Consider the following 24922-nt stretch of genomic DNA (forward strand, 5'->3'; position numbering starts at 1 on the left):
TTTTGTTTGATTTTTGTTGGATTTGTAAGGATGTACTGAATTAAATAAAAAAATGTTAGCATTTTTACTAGTAGTCTTTTACCTAACTGTAAATACTACTCAAAGATGTAGAATGACTGATGTTATAATATCTAAAATGTACTGTTCCTGTCATTGTTTCTGTGTTCAGGATCTGGTCCGAATCAATGCGGCTAAGACAGCAGAGCTGGTGGCGGTGCACTTCGCAGACGAGGTGCACTCTATCATCACATCTCTACAGGTATGCAACAGTGTTAACAGCCTCTATGTATTCTAGACATAAGCTTCATCGTGGTGCTTACAAACTATTTAAAACTATAAACACATCATGCACAAAATAAAAGTTTGAGTCCAGACAGTTGTTGTTATTTTTTTTACATTATTCTTACGTTCTGGTATGTTACATCAGAAAATTACTTAATGTGCTGAGAAATGCAGAGAGAATAGCATTCACTGTCTCACATACAAACATAATTCAGCTGGCAAAGCTGTTAAGAGCTTTCAAAAGGAGCCTGTCACTGTTGTAGCATGTGTTTGATTCCTATTTGGTGTGTGTGTGTGTGTGTGTGTGTGTGTGTGTGTGTGTGTGTGCTCGCGCATTGTCTCACCTCCTATTCACTCATCTTAAGATAGTGTCAGTGAATGTCTGTGAGAGGGAAGAGGCCCCCCTGAGGCTCACACGTGTGTGTGTGTGTGTGTGTGTGTGTGTGTGTATCAGTAAATGGATTAGGCTCTATATTCAGTGCTGTGTGTAATTGGGTTTGTGTTATCGCTCGCACACTGTCAGGAAGGTGCTAATTGAAAAGCCTGCTTGTGCAAACATATGTGCCGATCAGAAGAAGATATGAGAGAAATGAAGGAAAATAAACAAGTGTTAAGGCTTTTTTTCACAGTCAAAGAATAGTGTGAGAATAACATTAATGCTGTTGTAATGATTTGTAGTTCATTAAAGTCTGGAACATTTGGTAAATTAAGAATGACAGTGACAATTATGACAAGAACTATATTGGAAGAACCTGAGGTGATTTTGCTCACATAGGTCAGGCATTTCACATCATTCTCAAAGTTTTATCTAGAGATGACCAAACTTTAAAAAAAACAAGGGGGCCAAGCCTTGGTCAGTGCGCTGAGATTTATCACTGATACGCCTCAGTTATCAACTTCAGTGCAGAGTCATGGACCAGAAGGATTTATTTCATTCTAATAATGATAATACATAATACTGTTTTATTTTTAAAGATTTAAATTTAAACTGTTGGTAAAAGTCAGTAATTTTTTAGAAATTTATATATATATATATATATATATATATATATATATATTAAAAAACAATAATAAGAGAAATAAGAATTAGGGATGTTCGGCTGGAGATCAGTAATGGCCAGTGATCACATTTTATGACTCGGTTGGTACTCGCTGATCTGGCCAATCTCATAAACTGATCACAAGTTGCTGTGAGGCTTTTTGGTGCTGCAATCCTTGTGCTGCTGTCAATAGTTATAGTCTAGCAAAATATTTGAATGGCATTGCGTGCATTTAGTCCTTTTTACATATGGAACTTAAAATTCTGTGTTTTCAACAATGTTGCAAGTTCACTAAAAACTGTCTTGAAATATTAGGGAAATAAAAAACTTTTTTTTTTTAAACTTGAATGTTTAAGATCATAACTTTTTGTAATATACTTTCCAAGTATTTTGTAATATACTTTCCATGTGGTGTAGGTAAATGGGGTATGATAAAATTGACCGTAGTGTACGTGTGAGAATAAGTGCCTATGAATGTTTCCCAGTGATGAGTTGCAGCTGGAAGGGCATTCGCTGCATCAAACGTATGCAGTTCTTCTTTTATTTTCAATATTTCCAAATTGCAATTGAGTCATTTTTCTTTTTCTTTTTTTTTATATATTATTCTTATCTAATATTTTCTGTAAAGCTGTATCTCCACAATAGTGGTGATAATGGTTATAAGAGACGTGTTTAAGGCATTATATGAAACATCTTAAATGTACTCTCGTAGGTATGGAGAGATCTCCTTTCTTAAAGGGAAAGTGTGCTTTATGCATTGGAAAAGTTATGTAAAGTTATATAAAGCTTATAGCAGAATCTGAACTCATCATCAGCCGATTGTCATGACAAGGAATCAGTACTGACAATCGGCTGCTCTCAAAACCATAACCTTTGCAGAAATAGAGTTTATGTGGTACAGCATTTACTATCCAAGCCAACTATGTTATCATAGGTTGTACATGCATTCTTTATTTAACAAAGCTTAAAAAATTACATAAAATGTAAAAAAAAAAAAAAAAGATATATAACTAATAAATAAACATTCTGGTAAATTGTGTAAATACAGTAGTCAACATTTGAAGTGGATCATCACCTTTCATCAAAGTTTTCCTAGAACTATTGAAAAACATTCATTCTTGTCCTAGGACAACTTCGGAAAACATTCTTTTTTTCTCTTTTTAAAAAAGTTCAGAACAAAACAAACAAAACAACAACAATAAAAAAGAAATACAATACAAAGGTTAAAGGTCACCGAATAGAAACTTATTTGCATTCGTATTTTTAGTTGATATAGTATTATGTTGCTTAATAAAAATTTGTTACGGGTTACGTATCCAACTTCAACCGGCTCCAGATATATATAAAATAAAAGCACCACAATAAAATTAAAATAATAAAATTCTTCTCAACCATTTACCCCAATATGCAGACATTTTATAGGCTTGTTGTCTAAAGGAAAATGTCTGTTCTTCCATGTCATACAACTCTTTCACAATATCATACCATTCACCTACAGATGGAGGATCCTCCTTGTGTCATTTCTTTGTAATTGCCTTTTTGCTAGTTGTAAGTAGTGTATTAGGAAGATATGTATCATTTTTTTGGTATTTGTAAAAAGTAAATTTCCAGGTACATAGTTTAAAAATTACATTCCAGATTCAATCCCTTTATTGCATTTAACTCTTTATTTAAATCTTGCAAAAAACATTCTTGATTCAATTGATTTGAATGTTGACTACTTTACATACATAGACGTCTTGATTACATAGATTGAATTTTGGGAGAAAATTGATCATCGAAAAATGTAAAATTGATACACACACACACACGCACGCACGCACGCACACACACACGCACGCACGCACGCACGCACGCACGCACACACACACACACACACACCACACACCACACACACACCACACACACACACGCAGATTGTGTTTAGATTTATGGAAGTCATCATCTTTAAATCAGAGTCAACAATGGCCATAAGCTTAGTTTATTTAATCAAGATCTTGTGGTTGACTACTATCTGTGTGAATCAGAATCATATTTTTGATGTGGAGCTCTTTTTGTTTACAGGACAATTATTTGGTGTTCCAGTTTCTGAAGTGCCTTCTGGACCCCAGGTAATGTAATGACAGCTTGACATCTGTGATCATTTTTGCTTGTGCAATGCAGTAATGTCTCACTGTAATGATGCAGCATCCGATTTGCTTTGAAGTACAGAATCTGTACATTAGGCCTTTCAGGAGGGTGTTAACAGACATACACTGTCTATTGTCATTAATATAAATAAGACAACAACATATGCAGTCGGGTGGCACAGTGGCTCAGTGTTTAGTGTTGCCTCACAACAAGGTCACTTATACGAGTCCTGACTGAGCCAGCTGGCATTTCTGTGTGGAGTTAGCTTGTTCTATACAGTAAACAAAAAAAGTGGCCATAATGTACAAGTGCGTGTGTGAATGCGAATGAAGAGCACAGCGCTTCATATGCTGCATTAGTTGGTGGCTCATTCCTCTGTGGCGACCCCTTTGGGACTAAGCTGAAGGAAAATGAATAAATGAACATCTGCAGTCCTTCTTTTAGCAGGAGGCAATGTCAAAAAAAAACACCTGTCTTTTCTAACAGTCTCTGTCTCAGATAGCGTTCCTTCATCTCTGTTCTCATATGACCTCTCCCGCATATAGATATACATTTATCTACGCACAGTATTTCTTTTCCTTGTACCCTTGTTATTGTCCGGGAGTCTGTTACGCTTGACCCCCCACATTTTAGTTAGTGTCTTTCTTCTACCGTAGCAAGAAGGAGTCAAGGATTAAGATCAGTATCTGTTGTGAGTTTTGTACATGCTGCTATTGGCAGCCTGTTGTTAGAAAACTGATAGGAGAACAAAGAGTATTTTTTTCACAGTATGTATTTTTTTCTCATTCTTGAACTGACATTTACAGAGCAGACCTTATAGGTAAAGGCTAAACAAAACTGATTAAGTGGTTTTAGTTCTACAGATATTTTCCATGGCCTGTACATGAAATGCTACATGTAACAACAGGGTCTAAACTAATAAATTCAAAATAGTCTTTTTAAATTTTTTTTTTTTTTTTTATAATATTAAACAGCATCAATGTTAACAATAATATAGGTAAATTGCACACAATGCAGTTTTCATACTACTGTCTTTAATAGCATCCATTTAATAATTTATTAAAACATAAAATAAGACATTAAAATAACATTAAATAAGACATCAATGAGTTAGTTTAGTGTTAATGTGTTAATTTTTATTTTACTTGTTTCTTTTATTCTTGTTTATGTAAAGCACTTTGAATTGCCACTGTGTATAAAATGTGCTATATAAATAAACTTGCCTTGCCTTGCCTTAATGTGCCCCAAAATGAAAGATTTCTCATCATTTACTTATGCTCAAGCGGTCCAAACCATTATGAGTTTCTTTTATTCCCTGGACATAAAATAAGCTATTTTGTAGAATGCTGGTAATCGGTAGCCATTGATTTCAACACTAGGAGGAAACAAAATATAATGGAAGTTAACAGCTTCAGGTTATTGACGTCACATTACAATGACAATGGTACTTCTGGTACAGATTATGTGTTTTATCTAGTGTTATTGTTGCTAATGTCTTAACCACACTGAAACTACTAAGCAATCATTTACCTCAGATATTAAAAATAATCTAGTTAGCAAATATAGTTTAAACATAAACATTAGAACTATATATATATATATATATATATATATATATATATATATATATATATATATATATATATATATATATATATATATCTGTATGTATGTATGTATGTGTGTGTATGTGTGTGTGTGTGTGTGTGTGTGTATGTGTGTTTGTGTAAATATATATATCCTTTCAGGAGAGCGAAATTAAATTGTATTAGTGTAAATGTGGCTTCAGTATGAACTGGGAGGTAAGAAGTAAAAGAACGGCACGTTTAGGTGATTGTTATTCAAAAATAAGCCTGACAGGCTTATTAACCTGACACAAAGCGGAGGATGAGCCTGTGTTATTAGTTTCATTCATTCATTCATTCATTCGTTTTCTTTTTGGCTTAGTCCCTTTATTAATCCGGGGTCACCACAGCGGAATGAACCAGCAACTTATCCAGCACGTTTTTACGCAGCGGATGCCCTTCCAGCTGCAGCCCATCTCTGGGAAACATCCACACACCCACTTATTCACACCCATACACTGTGGACAATTTAGCCTACCCAATTCACCTGTACCGCATGTCTTTGGACTGTGGGGGAAACCAGAGCAGCTGGAGGAAATCCACGTGAATAGAGGGAGCAACCACATATTGAATATACCACATATATTTTACAAATGTACCACATATATAATACCACATATCATACAAATATGTTTATTTGTATGGTCACTTTCACCTTTGCCCTAGTTTGCAGTAGCTTTAGTTTTAGATACAGTCACACATCAGTGCTTGCTCATTTCCGTGGCATGGCAGACCCTCAGAGCTACATCGCTGTTTTTGCAGTAGCTGACCTGCTGTGCCCTTTAGAGGACATATGGCACCTCAGGGCAAAGCTCATCTGTGGAAGAACATCTGAATTTACTCAGTCCTCCGCATCAAGTGATGCTGTCTGCTCTCAGGCCGGGCCTCAAAGCATTCCCACTCACAATCCTCCCGTTCTTACAAACACCCCAACTCCATTTGTCACAGAGCCTCATCTTGGACAACAGAGCTGAGTTCATTTAAGGTAGTTTGTATAAATAAAGAGCTCTGTTTCTGATAATGGCACTGTGAGACTCTTGTGATGAAGTCAGTCAAAGGGGGGTGAAGATAAATTGTAGACGTCACCATTAAAATGACTAATCTGTGGCAAACTTTGAATATATTACTTTCAGGAGAGCGACATAAGCTGTGCCACTTTTTACTTAAGGTTTATTTCCTCTAGGCAAAGCTAAATTAAATCAAGATAAGACTAATACTCATTCAAGTGTAATATGAAGAAAGCATCTAAGAAATATCACTTTGATGTAAAATGGCTTGGCTAAATCATAGGGAAATATATAAATGATATGCATTTTAAATAAAAATGTGCAAGGGCAGGGGAGTGTTACAAAGTACATTTTTAGTACTTTATTTAATGATTAATGGCCCATCTTTATTTAGAGTTTGACATGTTTTAGTTTTTTTCTTTCATTGGAAATTCACCAACATCTATGTTTTTACATTTAGCTATAGTTTGCTTTAGTGTGTGTATATAAACTGTATCCTTCACATCATGATTTTTCATGGTAAAAATATTTCTAAGGAACTGTTGACATGACATTTCAGCTGCTGTCTTGGCTTTCCATGCTTTTTTTACACTACCTTTCTTCATATGTTCAATACATTTTCCCTGTGTCATTTGAGTTTTAGTTTTGTAACATTTAATAATTATTAATCATATTTTTTTAACTACTTAGTTTTGTTTTATTTCTATCGATAAACTACTTTGGTTGTTACTGAAATCTGGTGAAAATTTTTAAGACAACAGCACCTTTAGAAATATGTTTTCTTGGGAAAATGGCAAAGTGTTAGTTATTTTGCTGGATATTTTTCAAGACACTTGTATACAGCTTAAAGTGAAATTTAAAGGCTTAACCAGATTAATTAGGTTGACTAGGCAAGTTAGGGTTGTTAGGCAATTTATTGTACAGTACAATGATGGTTTGTTCTGTAGACTATCGGAAAAGAAATACCTTAAAGGGGCTAATAGTTTTGACCTTGAAATGTTTTTTTTGAAAAATTAAATACTGCTTTTATTCTAGCCGAAATAAAACAAATAAGACTTTCTCTATATAAAATGTTTTTATATATATATATATATATATATATATATATATATATATATATATATATATATATATAATAACAAACATGAAAATTAAAAAGACTGGGGGCTAATAATTCTGACTTCAACTGTACACTTTTCCAAGCAAATTTAAGGACCAATTTTTTTTTTTAACCAAAGGATAGCATCAAGTCAATTAAACTCCTGGGATATTGATCTGGTCAGTTCAGTAGTAGAGGGGCTTGTCAATCCATTTTAGCTGCTTTGGTGTTAATGGAATTAACAACAGGTTCAAGGAAGGGTTTTACAAGTAGAGTCCCCAGACATTTTTCAACTACACATATTTTTTGGGGTGTGTTTTTACTAGTTTTAGATTTAACTAAGGTCAGTGTCTTGTCTGGTACCATGAGGTGATACCTGAACCCTACTCTTCCAGGATGGCACTTCAGTACATGCCATTGCAAAATTGTCTCACAGAACAGGAGCATGGAGGAGATACCAGGAGACTGTCAGTTACTCTTGGAGAACTGGACAGGGCAGTCCAGTCCCTGAAGGTCCTCAACCCTTGAGCAGGACTAGTTTACTCTTTTTGCAAGGAAGAATAGGGTGACCACTAAGCCTTACAAAATGACCAATATTGTTATATCTCTGTTAAAACCAATACTGTTAATGCCTCTGTAAAAACAATCAGAAACAGACTTTTTGGGCTGGCCTGACATCCTTTATCAGACCCTGTGCTCACTTCCTGACAACCTGGAAGGCTTAAATAGCATTTACCATTGAACACCAATATTGGTAGGTCCATCATTTTCACAGATAACAGCAGGATTAACCTGAATACCTGGAGAGATGGGAATTGGGTCTATAGCCATAGAGAATGTTATTCTACCTGTAACATTGTTCAGCAGGACCTGTTTAGTGGTGGGTCAGTGATGGTCTAAGGAAGTGTATTCATGGAGGAACACACAAACTTCTACAGGCTTGACAATAGCACCCTGACTGCCAATAGGTGTCGGGATGAAATCCTTGAAATATCCCAGAACACCTCCTGTCTCATTAGGAGCATACTGTACCCTGATGTTGTCAGGCATGGTTTGAAGCCATGCAAACAATTGAGAACCTTTCTGACTTAATTTTGATACTTTTTAGCCCTCTGAAAGTTTAAAATGTCCAGTTCCATCAAATGATGTGGCATCATTTATTTCCTAACTCATTCCCCAGTCAATTACAGTATTTAATAACCAGCCTAATATTTCTTCAGTTGAGCTGGCAACATCTGTCTTTGATTTATATATACATATATACATATATATATATATATATATATATATATATATATATATATATATATATATATATATATATATATATATATATATATATATATATATATATATATATACATATATATATATATATATATATATATATATATATATATATATATATATATATATATATATATATATATATATATATATATATACATACATTTTGTATTACAACTATATTACAGATTGGTGCACTAATAGTTACAAAAGTAAACCACATTCATTGTCACTTTGACTAGAAAATACCAGTTAGAATCTGTATGTATATGGAATAAATATTCTGCTTTTGGTTTGATTTAATCCAAGATCATGCATGCTTTCAAAATTCTTTATTTTAACATTCTTTTTATGTTAGGTTATTCTATCTTGATGATTTCATACACCTCAGTAACAGCATCCGTCATTCTCACACGTCTTCAAAGTTTTATGACAGAACCGTACCAGAGAAGAACAGTACTCTTCACACATGATGAGGTTGTGTTCTCTCTCATGCCTCGGGCAGCAGGAGCTCATGGTGACTGATTGGGCTTTGATTTGAGAGCTCGGCTGTGATTGAGCTTTGAGAAAACCACTCTACATGATAACTTGATTGAAGGAAAAATGCAGAGAGAGAGAGAGACAGAGAGAGACACACACACAGAGAGAGAGAGAAAGAAAGAGAGAGAGAGAGAGAGAGAGATAGAGAGAGAGAGAGAGAGAGAGAGAGAGAGAGAGAGAGAGAAACAAGACAGGTCATGAAAGGTTGCTTCTTTTCCTCAGGAGAGACAGACTTTAATGTGGTATGGCCCAAATGGTGTGTTTTTTTTTTCTTTCCATTAACATTTCGTGTATTTATTAGGAGGTAACATAAGTAATCAATAACAAAAAATAGCCATGATGCATTCAGTTATTCACAAGTGAAAAGTTGCATTTATTAAAACATAAAAATTAAACTGCATGAGTGTTTTTTCAGCCCTAATGATATACTGAAACGTTATTTATGTATGAAATAAGAAAATAAGAAAGATTTCGGAAGAATAATCCTACGCTGAATACTGGAGTAATGGATTCTTGTCATCACAAGAAGAAATGCAAATAAAAAAATGTAATTAAGTTATCTAAATTGCAAATATATTGTTTTAATTGTAAAAAAAAAAATTAACACAGTAAATACAACTGATTCAGTTGCATATTTGCTTAATTTCTGAATGAATCAGTCATTTGAATGAATTAAATAAATATGTGACTTACAGTAATAACTTAAGGAACACATTAAAGACCCTAGGATACACCCAGCGCAATAAGACGCAAGACATGTTGGGCGCGACTTGCTGCTATTTTCAGACCAGCACAACCATAATTGTCTTGTTTTGCAGCACGTTGTTTGGATAGAAAATCCATTTGCGCCACTTTGTGGACTCATGGGGCCCTATCATACACACAGCACAATAAGGCACAAGATGTGTTAGTCACGATTTATTGCTCTTTTCAGACCAATGCAACCGTAATTTTTACATTTTGCACAACATTGTTTAAATAGCAAATCCATTTGCTGGTCTAAAATAGAGGTGTGCTAAGGCGCATTTTTGGCACGTTTCGTTTTTTGAAGAACTAAAATTATCTGTGCCATTGATCAACTAAAAGCAGGTCTAGTCCAGCGCAGCCTGTTATTTATGCGCCTTTGCAGGTTCAAACACTTAGACGTGGCTTAATTCACACAGGATGTTCAGCAATACACAAATATCTTTACATAGGAAAAAAATATAGGATTAAAATGTAACAAAAAATATTATTTTCTACATAAATATAAAAACCACTGCCTCCATGCCTTCTTCCTGTGTCCATGCCTTTTTTCCAGTTCATTCATGACAATTTGCATTTGTACAGTGTTATTATTATCGGCAGTATTATTATAGCACATTTTTTGTACTTAAAATAGCAAAAGTGAATACGGACACACCCTTGATGCTTTTGTTTCAGATTTTGACCTTCACCTATTGACCTTATTCTAAAATGCGGAAGTGCGCCTGTTTTCACGATTGTCTTAGAACTTCCGATTCAGTCGCCTATGGGAGAAATGAGTAGGAATAATAAACGGCAGAAAACGGTCAAACTACTTGCTCTACAAACAGATGTAGGCATGACTATACAGACCAAGTAGAATAATATAATAAGAAAATATCAAATTGCAACGTCAAGCAGCGTAAAGAGCAGTTTTTAACGTCAAAAAATGAATGGAAGTGAATGAGACCGGAAGTCTCAAGCCAAAAAGATTCAAATGGCAGCGCCCGCTCGTCGGCAGAGAACAAGGTGAATAGTAACAGTTTTAGTTTCTTATATTGTTGTAGGCTATCATCTGATTCAAAAAAGCCTAATTCCATATCAAGAGATTGTTCTCCTAAAAATGAAAATCAGCAGAAAAAATAAGACTTTTTTTTTTTTCTGTTTCTTGCTTATGTAGTTAGCTTGTCAGTTACATTATTGCTGTCAGAAAACTACTGAGGAGTCCTTAGCACATCAAAGCAGGCCTTTCTATGTCAGTTTCTTATTATGTTCCCACGGTTAAACTTCTATGCTTTTGTCTTGTTTAAAGCCAGTTTGTCCTTGAATTTGGTCTGGCTGTTGATCTTGTTCTCGGCACATTGAATCCAGTAAACATCAATAAACAAAAGTTGCATTTGAAGGACTGTTAAAGGTCTTTGCAAAAGCTGTTGCCTTGAGCAGACTGTTCTTATGTGCTGTATGTGAAATGTCTGGCAAGCGATACTTACAGCTGAATGAAACATGGCATGAATGAAATGAAATACATAACAGTATTTGCAACATAACCTCATGAATATTTTAACACTAGCTCTACTGGAACTACTAGAATTCCCATATCTGTTTTGACCATTCATACAAGAATGTATTGAATGTCATTTCTGTCAGGTCAACATATTCACATTTGATGATAATATTGAGGTTAGGAATGGATATTGAAATGTCCATTGTTACATTTTAGGGATTTTTGCTGTACTTAAAGGTTTGTGCCTTGCTTTGTGTTTGGCAGACAGGGGAGCTACTGTACCTTTTTCTCATTGCAGTTAAATGTTGTTTTTGAAAGTCAAAAAGCTGAAAAAACTGAATATTTCATGGATTAAAAACACTGTGAGTTTTGGAAAGTAAAACATCATGTTTTTTTTTTCTCTATGTACTTGTTGTGCCTTTTGATTTTGTGACATTGGGACTTTGTAATGCTGTGGAGTAAATGAAAATAATCCTGTGCAGTTATCAATCAAAAAAGCTATATAAAAAAAAACAATCTGCACTGAAAAATGCTGTTTTATCCATACGGTCAGTTTTGTTGTTCATAGGAGAAATACTCAATCAGAACTGTGTTTTGTCATTTTTAATCATGCCTGTCATGAGGGGGCGGGGCTGAGGCTCTGGGATGCGAGCACCGATGAGTGTCACCTGGGCACCACACTGGTCTCTAATCCCACGTAGGGGAGCTTTGGATGTATAAAAGGAGGAGTGACAACAGAGGAAGACAAGAGAGGACTAGGCCAGGAACCTGGAAGAAGGAGGGACATGCTGTCCAGATGAGAAAGAAGAGTGTTGTCCTTGACCTGACTGCGTAGCTATGAGGCAACCAGACTGGTGGAGAAATTCGCCTGCCTGCTATAAGATGGAGGGGCAGCTGACAGTCTAAAGTGTTGGGGAAGTGATGCTGTCTTCTGACAGCTGTAGCCTGCTGCAAGAGACACAGGGCTTACTACTGCAGAATGAATGAATTGGGTAAGCCACTAGGCATCTGGCATGCCGCTGAAACCTGCTACAATCTGTTAAGGAGGGCCCAGAACACAAGACTGCAATCTTAAAGGCTGAATAAAGGCTGATTTATTCTTCTGTGCACACGTATGTTCCGGCTTGGCCTTCGCGGGGTCGTATAGCCCTTGCCATGGCTGACGTCATCGATGACGTGCACCTCTTAAGAAATGTAACTACACATCGCTATGATGCTTAGTGCAAGCTTTGTGATTGGTCTGCTTGGGTAGCTGTGCTGGGTGTGGGCAGTGCGGAGAGCCGCAATCCGATGGAGTGAGTGTTATAAGTGTCAAATTCTGCATAGGAGCTCCAGATGGTAACTTTTGTTTTGTTTTATGTTATGTTATGAATAAAGTTTTTGCAGCGTTTTTGAAACGCTCCTCTTTTAAAAAATGTAACTACATGTTATTTTGACGTGTAGAGCAAGCTCTGTGATTGGTCAGTTTGGGTAGCTGTTATGAGTGTGGGCAGTGCTGAGAGCCGCGAAACAGCACGTGGAAGTATAAATGCATGGGTACACACAAGGCAGTCCTCGTGGATGTGTGTGGTGAATGTGACGTCATTGCAATGTTGGCAGATTTTCAGTTTGGGTGCACATCACATCATTTTGGCTAGCTGAAAGAGCAGGTGTTTTGTAACTGAGTGCAGCTCCACATCCAAAGGTGCATGACTCGAGCTGGGGGAATTTATATGTGCAACACCTTAGAAATCCAAACTAACCACCTTTCTTTTGAAGCTTTGAGGAATAACAATGCATATATTGTGTGGAAAGCTTGTCCAAGACTTTTTATGTAAGTTTAAGTAAGTAAGTTAACTTAAATATATAAAATGTATATAAAATGTAGCCTAAGTTACTCATTTCCTTAACTGTACTAAAAGAAAACATTTGCTCGAGTGTCTTTCAAAATTATTTACAACTTGTATTAATTTATTCATTGGTAAATTCATTAATTTTGCAACTCCACTCGCTGACTTCGTCTTTACTACTGTTTCGGCTTGACAGTCACTCAGAGTTGCCCCCTGTTGTTAAGAGTACTGTAATAGTACAACGGTGAGCATGTCAAGTATAAAAGCCTTCACTGTTCTCCGCTGTGCGTGAGTAGTCAGCAGAGGCTCACGCTGTGGGCCTAGACAAAAGTATAAATCAGCCTTTACTGTTTGTTGGAGAAGCCACTACTTATCATCAGAAGTCAAATGAATATAGATTTCACCATGATCTTTCCGACAATGAAAAGGACACAACTTACAGCCTTTCATCTGATTAAGGACCAAGTTTAGAAAACCAAGTCCAGTTGTTTTCTTTCCTCTCTCCCTTCTCTCTATTCTATTTTTTCCATGTCTTTTCATCTTCTTTCTATCTGGCTTCCAGTATATTTTATTATTACTGGTGGCCACCCTTTGAGGACCAGATGTTAGGGAAGTGGGACTAAGTACTAGGGTGATAGGGGTATGTTACGGGGAGGATGACGTGGCCAAGAGCCATGGAAACAGAGTGAAGCCGGTGGCACGAACACTGATGAGCATCACCTGGGCTCCACACCTGCTGCTTATGATTTGGTTTATTTTATTATTAAATATCTGCAGCATTACCAAGTTCTCGGCCTCCTTTTTCCATTTGCTTAGAAAGCAATCAAACCTAGTTACAAAAGTTTTTTTTTTTTTACTATCAGTGTTTATTATAAATTAGTACATCCCATTTTAAAAATTAGTATTTTTTATTAAGTTACTGGTGAATATACAGATATTTTAAACAGTTGTATTTATTAAGATAATATTTGTTATAATTGTTAATAGATAATTGTTATCAAACAAATTCTGAAATAGAAATAGTGTACATTTAACTTAACATTGCAAATGAAAAAAAATACAAACTCAAAACTTTCACCAAAATGTCTTGTGTATATATAGATAAATAATTTATTTTCTTTTAGGCTTAGTCCCTTTATTAATCTAGGATCACCACAGTGGAATGAACTGCCAATTTATGCAGCATATGTTTTACGCAACAGATGCCCTTCCAGCTGCAACTAATCACTGGGAAACATCCGTACACACTCATTCACACACATTCACTACAGCCAATTTAGTTCATCCATTTCACATATAGTGCATGTCTTTGGACTTGTGGGGGAAACCGGAGCACCTGGAGGAAACTCACACCAACAAGGGGAAAACATGTAAACTCCACAAAGAATTGTCAAGTGACCAAGCCAAACCTTCTTGCTAATTTAATACAGGGGTTCTCAACTTGTTTGGCCATGGGACCCCCATTTTTACATGGTCATCAAGCCACAACCCACATTTTTAGGAACTATAATACAATTTTAGAAATTATAATTAATTTGTATTTATTTGTAAACAAACACAAATAGTAAAATGACAAATACTGTAAACGGTGGTTAGTTACAGTTACCAGGAACTAAACTATTAATAAAACATGTTGTCTTGTTTCTACATGTCGTTTTAATTTAGAAGGTTTCATGCTCTCTTGTGAGAGCACCTCACTACTTATGACACACTAAGGCTTAAGTCTTTTTTGCTGTTCATATATGTAAATACATACTTTACATATTTGGGGTCTTACTTTCATTTCACATGTCAAACGGTAGGGTTGTCGTGCACGCATTTCAAAATAAAAGTCAAAATTAGTTAAAAATGAAACTTTTGTTATTTTGTTGACCACACACTCCCACCAGTTGAGAAACACTGATTTAATATACTTCCCAGACTTTTGAGTGTAAAATTCTTTTGTAGAGTTATTATAAATTATTTTTGTTATATTAGCTCCAGATTTACTTTCATGCTGACAAATCTAATGCATATGCACAAATACATTATTGAGTAGCATCCTTTTGAAATGTAAATTTAAAGATTTTTTAAGAGGTGTACTCATATTTGCTAAGCACTGTACATTTAGGAGAAATCAGGGTGCTGCAGTTACATGGGTTTTATTATTTTTTTTAAAGTTATTACATTGCAAAATGTAAAAATTGTCAATATGACCGACTGCCTTGGTAGTTTTAGTGTTAACCCGCTTTCCACCCCCACCTCATTCATTTAATGTGATTTACTCTTTTTCTCTTTCTGTCACAGCTCCAGAGAGGGTCTGAATTCTCAAACAGTCCTGAAATTGGGCCCTGATCTTCATGAGCTCTTAGTGGATCTTTTGTGCCAGTTCAGTCCTCAGCAGGTCATTGTCTTTCTTAAGACGTCTCAGGACTACAGACTGGAGGAGACCATCCAGGTATAAATCAGTTACTCATACAATACACACATATTCACTGTTTTAATGGTAGAGAGCTGCCTAATGGCTTTCTGTCTTCATGTAGGCAGCTGTCTTTCAAGTCATTATGTTAAATCCCCTCAACCATGTTTTTTTCAACATCCAGTGTTCCATACAGATTTGAAACACTCTTTAAGGCTAGTATTACATTAATAACCACACATATTGTATCCCACACAATCAGAGGTCTTCAAGTGAAGTGCAACTAGTATATGAATAAGACTTACAGTTTATTCCTAGAGTTAAGCTATTTACTGAATTCTTGCACCATTGTTCAACACTTACAATATTTTTGAGCACAATTGGTATTTTAACTAGGTATGCACCGAAATAAACATACTGGGCTAAAACCAAAAATGTAAAGTATTAATTTGTAAATTTTTTTGCTGAGGGTCAACTTGGAGCAGAGCTGTGGACTTTAGCATAAGGAATGATCTCAGTTAATGCTTCAGCAGGTTAACATGTTTTTCACCTTCTGCTGCTGGACAGTAGAGGAGAGGCTCTTCTCTGTATTTTAACTTCCCTGAAGAGAAACACATTCTCCCCTAGGTGTCCGTTCATCGTACATGGCGTACTCAATTAGTTGGATTTGGTTAATGATAACTGAACCAAATCTGAGATTATTTCATTCTTCAAAACTTATCCGAGAGTTGTTGTCATAGCAGTAGGTCTGGTAGCTCAATCCTGCTTGGGAGCAGGCTTATTTCATATCAGCAGGATTAGATCGGGTCATTTCAAGCAAAGGTAATACTGAAAATATGAACTGAATGCTGACATTTTTTACAGTAGTAACCTATAGATTATATACACTGGGGAAAATAGTAGAAAAAAAAACTCTATAAATTTATATATTAATAGAAGTTGTTAAAAAATTATAAATAATAAAACTGTTATAAAAACACTCCGAAACAAAATTGCAAAAACTGTCACGGGGGTGTTCTCTCCCCAAAGGGTTCACATGAAAGGTTTATTATTACTGATTTTTTAGATTTAAATGTGGACTATTTTAAGGTACCAACCCAGCTTAAATACAATTTCGTCACCTTCGAATTATAAGGTTCTATCTGAATTTTTCTTTAAAATTGAGCTATTGAAATATTCTTATTAAATGACAACTTATATACATTATGGGATGTTTTTTATTAGTTGTTTACATTTTAAGACTTTTTTTTATTTAAAAAAGAAATGTTACACACATACTGTTTGCTATGGAATGCAAACACTTTAAAGCTCAATATGTCAAAATCATTCAGAGCACAGATAGAACCTTATAATTACAAGGTGACAATTTGTGTATGATAATGGACATGGCCAATATTCTCTTTTTTTTTCAAAGGAAGGAATAATAATTTATAAAGTCATGCACATATTGACATATGATATGCTTCACATAGGTTGCAGACACCTTTACCAATATCAAAATGCTTTTATGATACAAAATTAATTTGAACAACTATTTATTAAGAAACTTAAATAGACCTAGACCTATGAAAGAGTAAAGCCTGCAGCCCATTACAAATGTGAAAAGTTATTGTGTATCATATTTAACAAACAGTTTACACATTTGATATAATTTTTCTCACATGGACAATTGAATAATTATCAGATGACATCCTTATCATCCTTATCATCCTCATCAGCCAATCGTTGCATTGCAGTTCATGATTTCGTGGACTGATAGATCTGTTTAACACACCACACGCAGCGGTCTCAGATAAGTTCATCCAAACATTTTAATTTTATTCACGAACTTGTTTAAAGAACCAAATTAGCCAGTGATAAAAACCCAGGATCTGCAAAATCATCTTAGATCATTTAAATCAGATACGAAGAACAGACTCCAGGATTTTACCATGTGACAGGCTTGAATGGCTGTCTGAGTAATTGGAAGCAAGATTAAACAGCTCATAACGACAAACTGTGAATGTGGTACTGCTTTTACAAGTCTCACTTGTGCGATTAGAATGTTTATTGCATCATGTGATCAGCTGCTAAATTCAAATCTGCTTTCTCTTGTCATAAATCACAATTTACTAATGCCTTTTGTTTTGAGACAATTTAAATTCACATAAGTAATTGCAAAACAACGCATGTATTGTTTTTTAAATGCACGCTGATAATAAGTAATAAAATAATAAGTAATTTAAACATAATTACCCATTATTTCTATTTCTTGGAAGAAAAGAAAACTATAATTAAACGTGCAAAATCACAGTAATGTTATGGACTGTTCTGTAGTAAAGCTAACATTTTACAGTTATTCTAGAGTTACAGAAAGTGTTTAGTATTTTACCATTTAAAATTTGCAAAACGTTTCAAATATATTCATCTATGCAGTGACATCCTTTAGCCGACAATTGGTGAGTTCACCAAAAATGTAATTTAATTACTTGCCTTTATGTCATTCTCTTGATGTCCATTCAGACTTTCATTTATTCTTGACTGAGTAACTTCAGGGTTCTGAAATCTTAGAGCTCCCTCATCCTCTATAGACAGTATTGGTCCCTACTCAATCAGAACTCTTTTGAAAAACACCAAAAAACATCACCTTCAGTGGTTCAGTTTGAATATTTGCAAGCTCTTTATGTGTGTATACATTGTTGACATATACCTTGGATGCGCTCATGCTTTGCTTCTTTCAGAAAGGCATCTGGAGTATACATCAGTGCACAGTGAATGAACGTGTGCCCTGTACTGAACCTGAGGAAAAGAAACAGTTTAATTAAGTCATTAATTATGTTTACGGTATGTGCTCACAAAAGTTTTCTTGCAGCTTGAAAATATTCAGACTGAACCACTGTAGACACTTGGACTGTTTTGAATATGTTTTTTAGTACCCTTCTTGGACCATTTCTGTCTTTAGAGAATGAAGGAGCTCTTGGATTTAGCATCTTAATTTATGTTCAAAAGTTGAGCAAAAAATGGTTTGGAATGACATGAGGGTGTATTTTTTTGGGGTGAGCTCTCCTTTAAATAGAGTGATGCTAATGGCTTTTGAATAAGTTTATCTATTAAGCACAATCTTTAATGAGGCTAATTTACATATCAAGAAGGGATGTTTATGCTCAAAAGATTGAGATTTACTTCACCACCTCATTTAGCACCTATTTAAGCTAGATTGTATATGATTAGAGCGTAAGACAAAGTTTTTGCACTGAAATACAGATGATTATCTAATTAACCCCCTAAACTGTGTGTTTTGCAGTACACGTTGAGAGCTAGACCATATCTAATCAGTCATCATGAAACCAAGTAAAGGTTTCAAATCTGATCCAATTAAAGTTCCGGCTGACAGGCTCAGGCAGAGAGATTTCTGGAATGAATGAATGAATGAATAATGAAGGCAGGGCAGTTTTATGCTGAGACAGACAGCCAGCCAGAAGAGAGAATCAATACCCTTACAGAGGCAGAGTGGCACCTGCTAAATATTTGAACAGACACCTTGCGCATGCACATGCATGTGTACAGCATCTCTAAAGTCCTGCTAGCTCACCTTATTGCTGTTTCACTGCTCTTTGTATATACGTCTCCCTTTCTAGACCTGTCTGCTTGTTACTGTCAGTCTGTATTGCCTTTTTCCCCCCCTCTATGCCTTCTCTCACTTGCACTGTTTTTGTATTCATGGATTCAAGTATATTCATGGATGCCAGTTTGTGTTTTTCTGCTTTCCGCATAACCATTCAGTTTCAGAATGCGTTTGAATGTTTCATTATGGAAATGTTTTCTCCGAAACGAACAGTCTCACCTAAACGCACTTTTTCTGTTCATCCAGTGGGCGGCTTGGAGTGGATCATTTGTCTTGGTAATCTTGACAATTTGACTGCAACACAATTGACAGTCTTATCTTTGTCTTGTCTAATCACAGATCACAGAGAAACACAAGCTGCATGAGGCCACAGCCTACCTGCTGGAGAGGAAAGGAGATGTACAGGGAGCTTTTCAAGTCCTGCTGCAGGTTTGAGTTTATCACATCACACATGCCTGCAGACAAAAAGAGAGAAAAAAACACGGAAAAAGACATGGGTCCATATTAGCTTGAAATAAATGGTTGTTATCAGCTTTATACACCATTGTGATTCAAATACAATATATAAGACATAAAATACCTAACAAATAAAACCAGTTGTTAGTTTTAGACAACTATGTTGATTCATAATCTTTTTGATCTAACGTGGCTCCTCTTGTCCATATGTTTTGAACAACTTTCAAAAACCATCTTAGACATGAGCGTGTGTAGATGTTTAAGTGGATAGTTAAAACCAAACCAAAATTGAAAATTATGTCTGTTAAAATCTTTAATTAGTTTCTTAATTCTGCTAAAAATTAAAAAAAGGAAATTGTGAAAAACTTTGCAATCTTTGCAGTTCGGCGAAACAGGAAGTTGTTATAACTCAAGCCTGCATTGTCCGATCTGCCTTAAAATTCAGAGTCCTGTCCTGAACACGTTTACGTGCCAATATCCAGATACAGTCATAGCGCCACCTGCTGACAACAAGAAATGACATGTTTTGTAGTGTATCAAACTCTTTCCACAAGTTTTATCAGATTGAATACAAGTTTTGTCAGTATAATTCGAAGGCATCCGTAATACTAAATTGCGAAGATCAAGAGTTTTCGTCGAAGGGCATGCTGTGGCTGACTGAAAAAGTTCAGTTTATCACCATGGAGGAGAAAGCACTGGTAACTCAGCCACACAATGCCTGAAAATTCACAGGTTAAATGAGATTCCTCTCCTGAAGACATCTTCATGCCAATACACCATTACAGGCATAGCTCCAACTGCTGACAGAATGAAGTTTGGTGTAAATCAGTGATTTTTTCACAGGTTTTATTTATATTAATCAGTTTAAATTATTATTGTTCACTATTCTTTGTCATATTAACGCCACTGCGTGCGAGGTCTCTTTCATTGCTGCTTGTAGCTTTAATTCAATTTTATTTCTGTTTAATAGAATTATTGCTTCTTTATTAATTCAGTTGGTAGGTTATTTTCCTGGTGTGGTTCGGTTCTTGAGATCTAGTGGACTTGTTAGCCTACATTGAAAAGTACTGTATAACACAATTACAGTACTGTTAAAATTAAATAATTGATTACAATCTGAGCTATTAATCTATTTACTCAAGTGTATTGGAATTGGTCTGTAGCTTTTAATAACATTATTTTCATTGTGATGTATCTCTAATTAGGTGTAAACCTTAGTCAGGCTTTAAAACTCTAGTATGGCAACAGCAGGGCTTTAACAAAACTTCTACAGAGAGTTAAACTGTCAAATGTTTAAACAGGTGTACACTGTTATATTCTGGCCACTTCAGCCGCCTGCGACCAATTTTCCAAATCCCAAAAGATTCCTTTAATCCTAGGCCAAAATCTGCAGTCTCTGATCACTAGTTTGAAATGTTCCCCAGCAGGTGATTAATGGCCACTGCAATCCAATTTTTCCTTTAATGAAATTCTGACAGTGTCAGAAAATTTGAGGCACAGACCTGCATTGTCATGAACAAATAGAACCAGAACCACAGAAGAAAGCAGTGTGACAGCAACTTTGTTCCACACTCCATCTTTGTTTGTTCTTTTCAAGACTGGCCATAATTAAACAGACAAAAAACTGCATTTTAACTTATCTTTACTGTTTACCAACAAATCTGTGCGAACATAAGACTTTGCAGCCAAACACAATTTTGTCTATGCAAAGGATGACATTTTATGTACAGTGGGGGAAAAATGTATTCAACACCTCACCATTTTCTCAACCTATTTATAATGGTTCTGTTGACTTTCACCAGATGTTGGTAACAATCAAAAAATCCATATATGCAAATAAAACAATATTACAAAATTAAGTCATGTGTAATAAAATTAAATGACACAGGAAAAAAGTATTGAACACGTGAAAAAAGGGAGGTGTAGAAAGGCAGTATAAGCCCAGACAGCAGTTGATAGTAAATTAATATCAGCTGCAGTCCAACATCTACATTAGCTGGGTGATGAAGACATTTTAGCAAGATAAAGATCCAAAACACAGCCAAGGAAACTCTCAAATGGTTTGAGAGAAAGAAAATCAAACTGTAGAATGGCCCAACTGATCACCTGACTTCAATTTAATAGAAAATACAAAATAAAGCTCAGGTTCGATAGACGAGACCCACAGAACCATCAAGAGTTTTACACTCTGTAGAAGTCTGTGAAAAACTCACACCTAACCAATGTATGTGACTTCATTCTCCATATGAGAGGCATCTTTAAGCTGCCATTATCAAAAAAGCTTTTATTATTAAAGTATTAAATACATTTCAGTAGTTCAGTACTTTATCTTTGTGTCATTTCATTGTTATTATACACCGTTTTTTTTCAGAATTATTTTTGTTAAATTTTATCAACATCTGGTTCAATTCCATGTCCAATTAACAGCTCCTTTGAAAAATTTTACCCAGAATTAAAAAAATACTAATAAAATAAAAAAACATAAAGTTATACTTCTCATTCCCTCCCCCCCCACACTGTAGATACGTCTTAAATATAGCAACATTTGTATTTGTACTGAATGAGCATGTTTCACTTTTAGTTTTGCATTCTCAATTCATAGCTACACTATAAAAAATTGCTGTAAAATTTACAGTATTACTTCCAATTTGGTTGCCACTAATACTGCAAAATTTACAAGTGCAATGTAAATTAATATTACAATTGTGCTTTCATTTTACAGCACATTTATAATTGCTAATTTTATTTTGACAGTATTATTGTAAAAATTGACAGCGATACTGTAAAATTTGCAAACGCCCTGTGAAATGATGATTACAAAATACAGTACAACTGCAATTGCTAATTTACAATGGACTTGAAAATTTTACTGTATTACTGGAAGCCAAAATGGCCAGTTATGCTGTTAAATCTACAGCAATTTTTTTTTTACAGTGTACTTATTTACTTCGTTGTACTTGTACTTATTCAGTTCAATTCAAGTTTATGTCTATGGCGCTTTTAAAATGTAGGCCGTGTCAAAGCAGCTCAACATAGAAGTTCTAGTAAATTAAAATCAGTCCAGTTTTCAGAGTTGATGTTCAATTCAGTGTGGTTTATTTTTTACTGCTGTAAGTCCAAACACTGAAGAGCAAATCCATTGATGCGCAGCTCCTCAAGTCCCAAACCAAGCAGGCCAGTGGTGACAGTGGCGAGGAACAAACTTAACTGATTGACGAAAGTAAAGGGAAAAAAACTAGAGAGAAACCAGACTCATTTTTATTCTTGTTCTGTTCTGAATAAGAGAAAATCTAAAATGTTTTGCTTGCAATTATCAAAACAGAATTTATTAACTGCAGTATGTAGCAGATTAAAATCAATACAGAAATCTTTAACTAGAAGTATTTTCTGATCAAAACAATTAGTGTTATTTTGTTTTTGTTTCATACTAATGGGGTTCAGCATCACCAAATGTGTAACATACTGTATTAATGAAATAAGACACCTGGGGAGAATTTGTGTGTATCTTCCTTTTTAATGACTTTAATTACTGTAATGACTCACTTGACTGTAATTAAATATGGCATCATTGACAGCTGAGAACCCATAGTGTGACAAGACTTATAGCTGGGATTATGTCTGTACAGTTTGACAAGCAGCAATCTTAAAGGACTATTATAAATCACAGTGTGCACCTTAATAGCTAAAATATATATGTAGGAGAAAATCCATTCCCACTTTGTTTCTTTGCATTGTTATTGTCATATAAAGCATTTTCAACAGATTAAATTTCACTTAATGGCAGTTAAAAAGAAACTGTATTTGATCAAATTAACCTGATTGTATCTTTTTGAGTGGGTGTTTCAGAAACTGCTTAAATGTCCTTTATCACACACTATTTTGCTCTCAGTTCTGCTCTTTCTGATAAGATTCCCACTAGTAGGAACAAGCCTATCCTCTATCGTGACTCTAAACACTGGAGTCTCTTAAGGTCAATAGTGTATTCCCTCATCCCTTACATTTATTAATTCATAATTGTTGTTGTGACTGCAGTGCCATTAAGCTGAAACTCTTTACTGTTCTAAACCCTGGTGGAGAGGCTACATATAGAAATAGAAGTTGAAAGAAGATTAAACTCCAGAAAAACGCTGAAAGGGCAGTGACCTCCATCTTGGTAGTGCAGCTCTCTCTGGACCAGAACAGCCAAGCAAATTATCGCAGTTTATAGGAAACTTTAGATTGGTGAGCACAGACCTTTGAATAGATGAAAACTTGATTTAAGAGAGTCAGTCGTTTTTGAGAATAACCATCACGTAATTTAACCTGATCTTGTCACATCGGCATTGTGGTAAAAAAAATCATATCAGCGGATTTTCTTCACATTAAAGAAGGTTTGGCATGCCTTTTCATCCTGGTCAGCATCTGTAAGTGCACTATTAGAAGTATCCTGACTAGGCATATCAGAGCCTGGTGTGGGAACTGCTCTGCTCTGAAGTACAAAGTGCTAAATTGAGTGGTGCAGTCAGCAGATCTTATTACGGACACTTAACGTCAAAGACAGGATGTTTACCAATATGTGCATTATGAAGGCCAGGACTATCCTCATTTAATATTGCTGCAACAGACTCTCACAGCTGCTATATGGTAAAGATAGCAAAAACTTAAGAACCACTGAGCAAAAATACTTTGTAACAGATCTCACCCTCTTTTATTCACCCTCTCTGTATGGTATGACTAGACCCACACAGAATCTGCGTGTGCACAAATCCGCAGATTTCCATCGATTATTTTGCCCATCATTAAGTCTACATATTTACTTGTGTAAGTGTGTGTAAATTTGAATTTACTTAGTTTATTTAATTTATTTATTTTATTTTATATATATATATATATATATATTTATATATATATATATATATATATATATATATATATATATATATATATATATATATATATATTTTTTTTTTCTTTCTTTAAATATTTCTCAAATGATGTTTACCAGAGCAAGGAAATTTTCACAATATGTCTGATAATGTTTTTTCTTCTAGAGAACATTTTATTTGTTTCATTTCGGCTAGAATAAAAGCAGTTTTTAATTTTTTAAACACTATTTTTAGTACAGAATTATTAACCCCTAAATTATTCCTTAAACAGAGATTGGGGAAAAAAATTTAACTGGGGGCCTAATAATTCAGGGAGTTTAATAATTCTGAGCTCAACTGTGTGTGTATGTGTAAATATATATATATATATATATATATATATATATATATATATATATATATATATATATATATATATATACACATATGTATATATATATATATATATATATATGTGTGTGTGTGTGTGTGTGTGTGTGTGTGTATATATTAGGGATGTAACGGTATCAGAATTTCACGATACGGTAATACCT

The 24922-nt window shown here is 34.9% G+C and overlaps 1 protein-coding gene across 3 annotated transcripts in view; it reads left to right on the forward strand.

Moving 5' to 3' along the window:
• vps8 (VPS8 subunit of CORVET complex) overlaps positions 1-24922 on the forward strand; it is a 227585-nt gene that overhangs the window by 102549 nt on the left and 100114 nt on the right. For all 3 annotated transcript variants that reach the window (XM_087236397.1, NM_001080616.3, XM_087236398.1), the window contains 4 exon segments: positions 170-259; positions 3387-3433; positions 15353-15503; positions 19408-19497. In XM_087236397.1, coding sequence (XP_087092523.1) covers positions 170-259; positions 3387-3433; positions 15353-15503; positions 19408-19497 — 378 coding nt within the window.

This window comes from Danio rerio, chromosome 1 (genome assembly GCF_052040795.2).
Source record: "Danio rerio strain M-AB ecotype USA chromosome 1, GRCz13ab, whole genome shotgun sequence".
NCBI classification, from domain to species: Eukaryota; Metazoa; Chordata; class Actinopteri; order Cypriniformes; family Danionidae; genus Danio; species Danio rerio.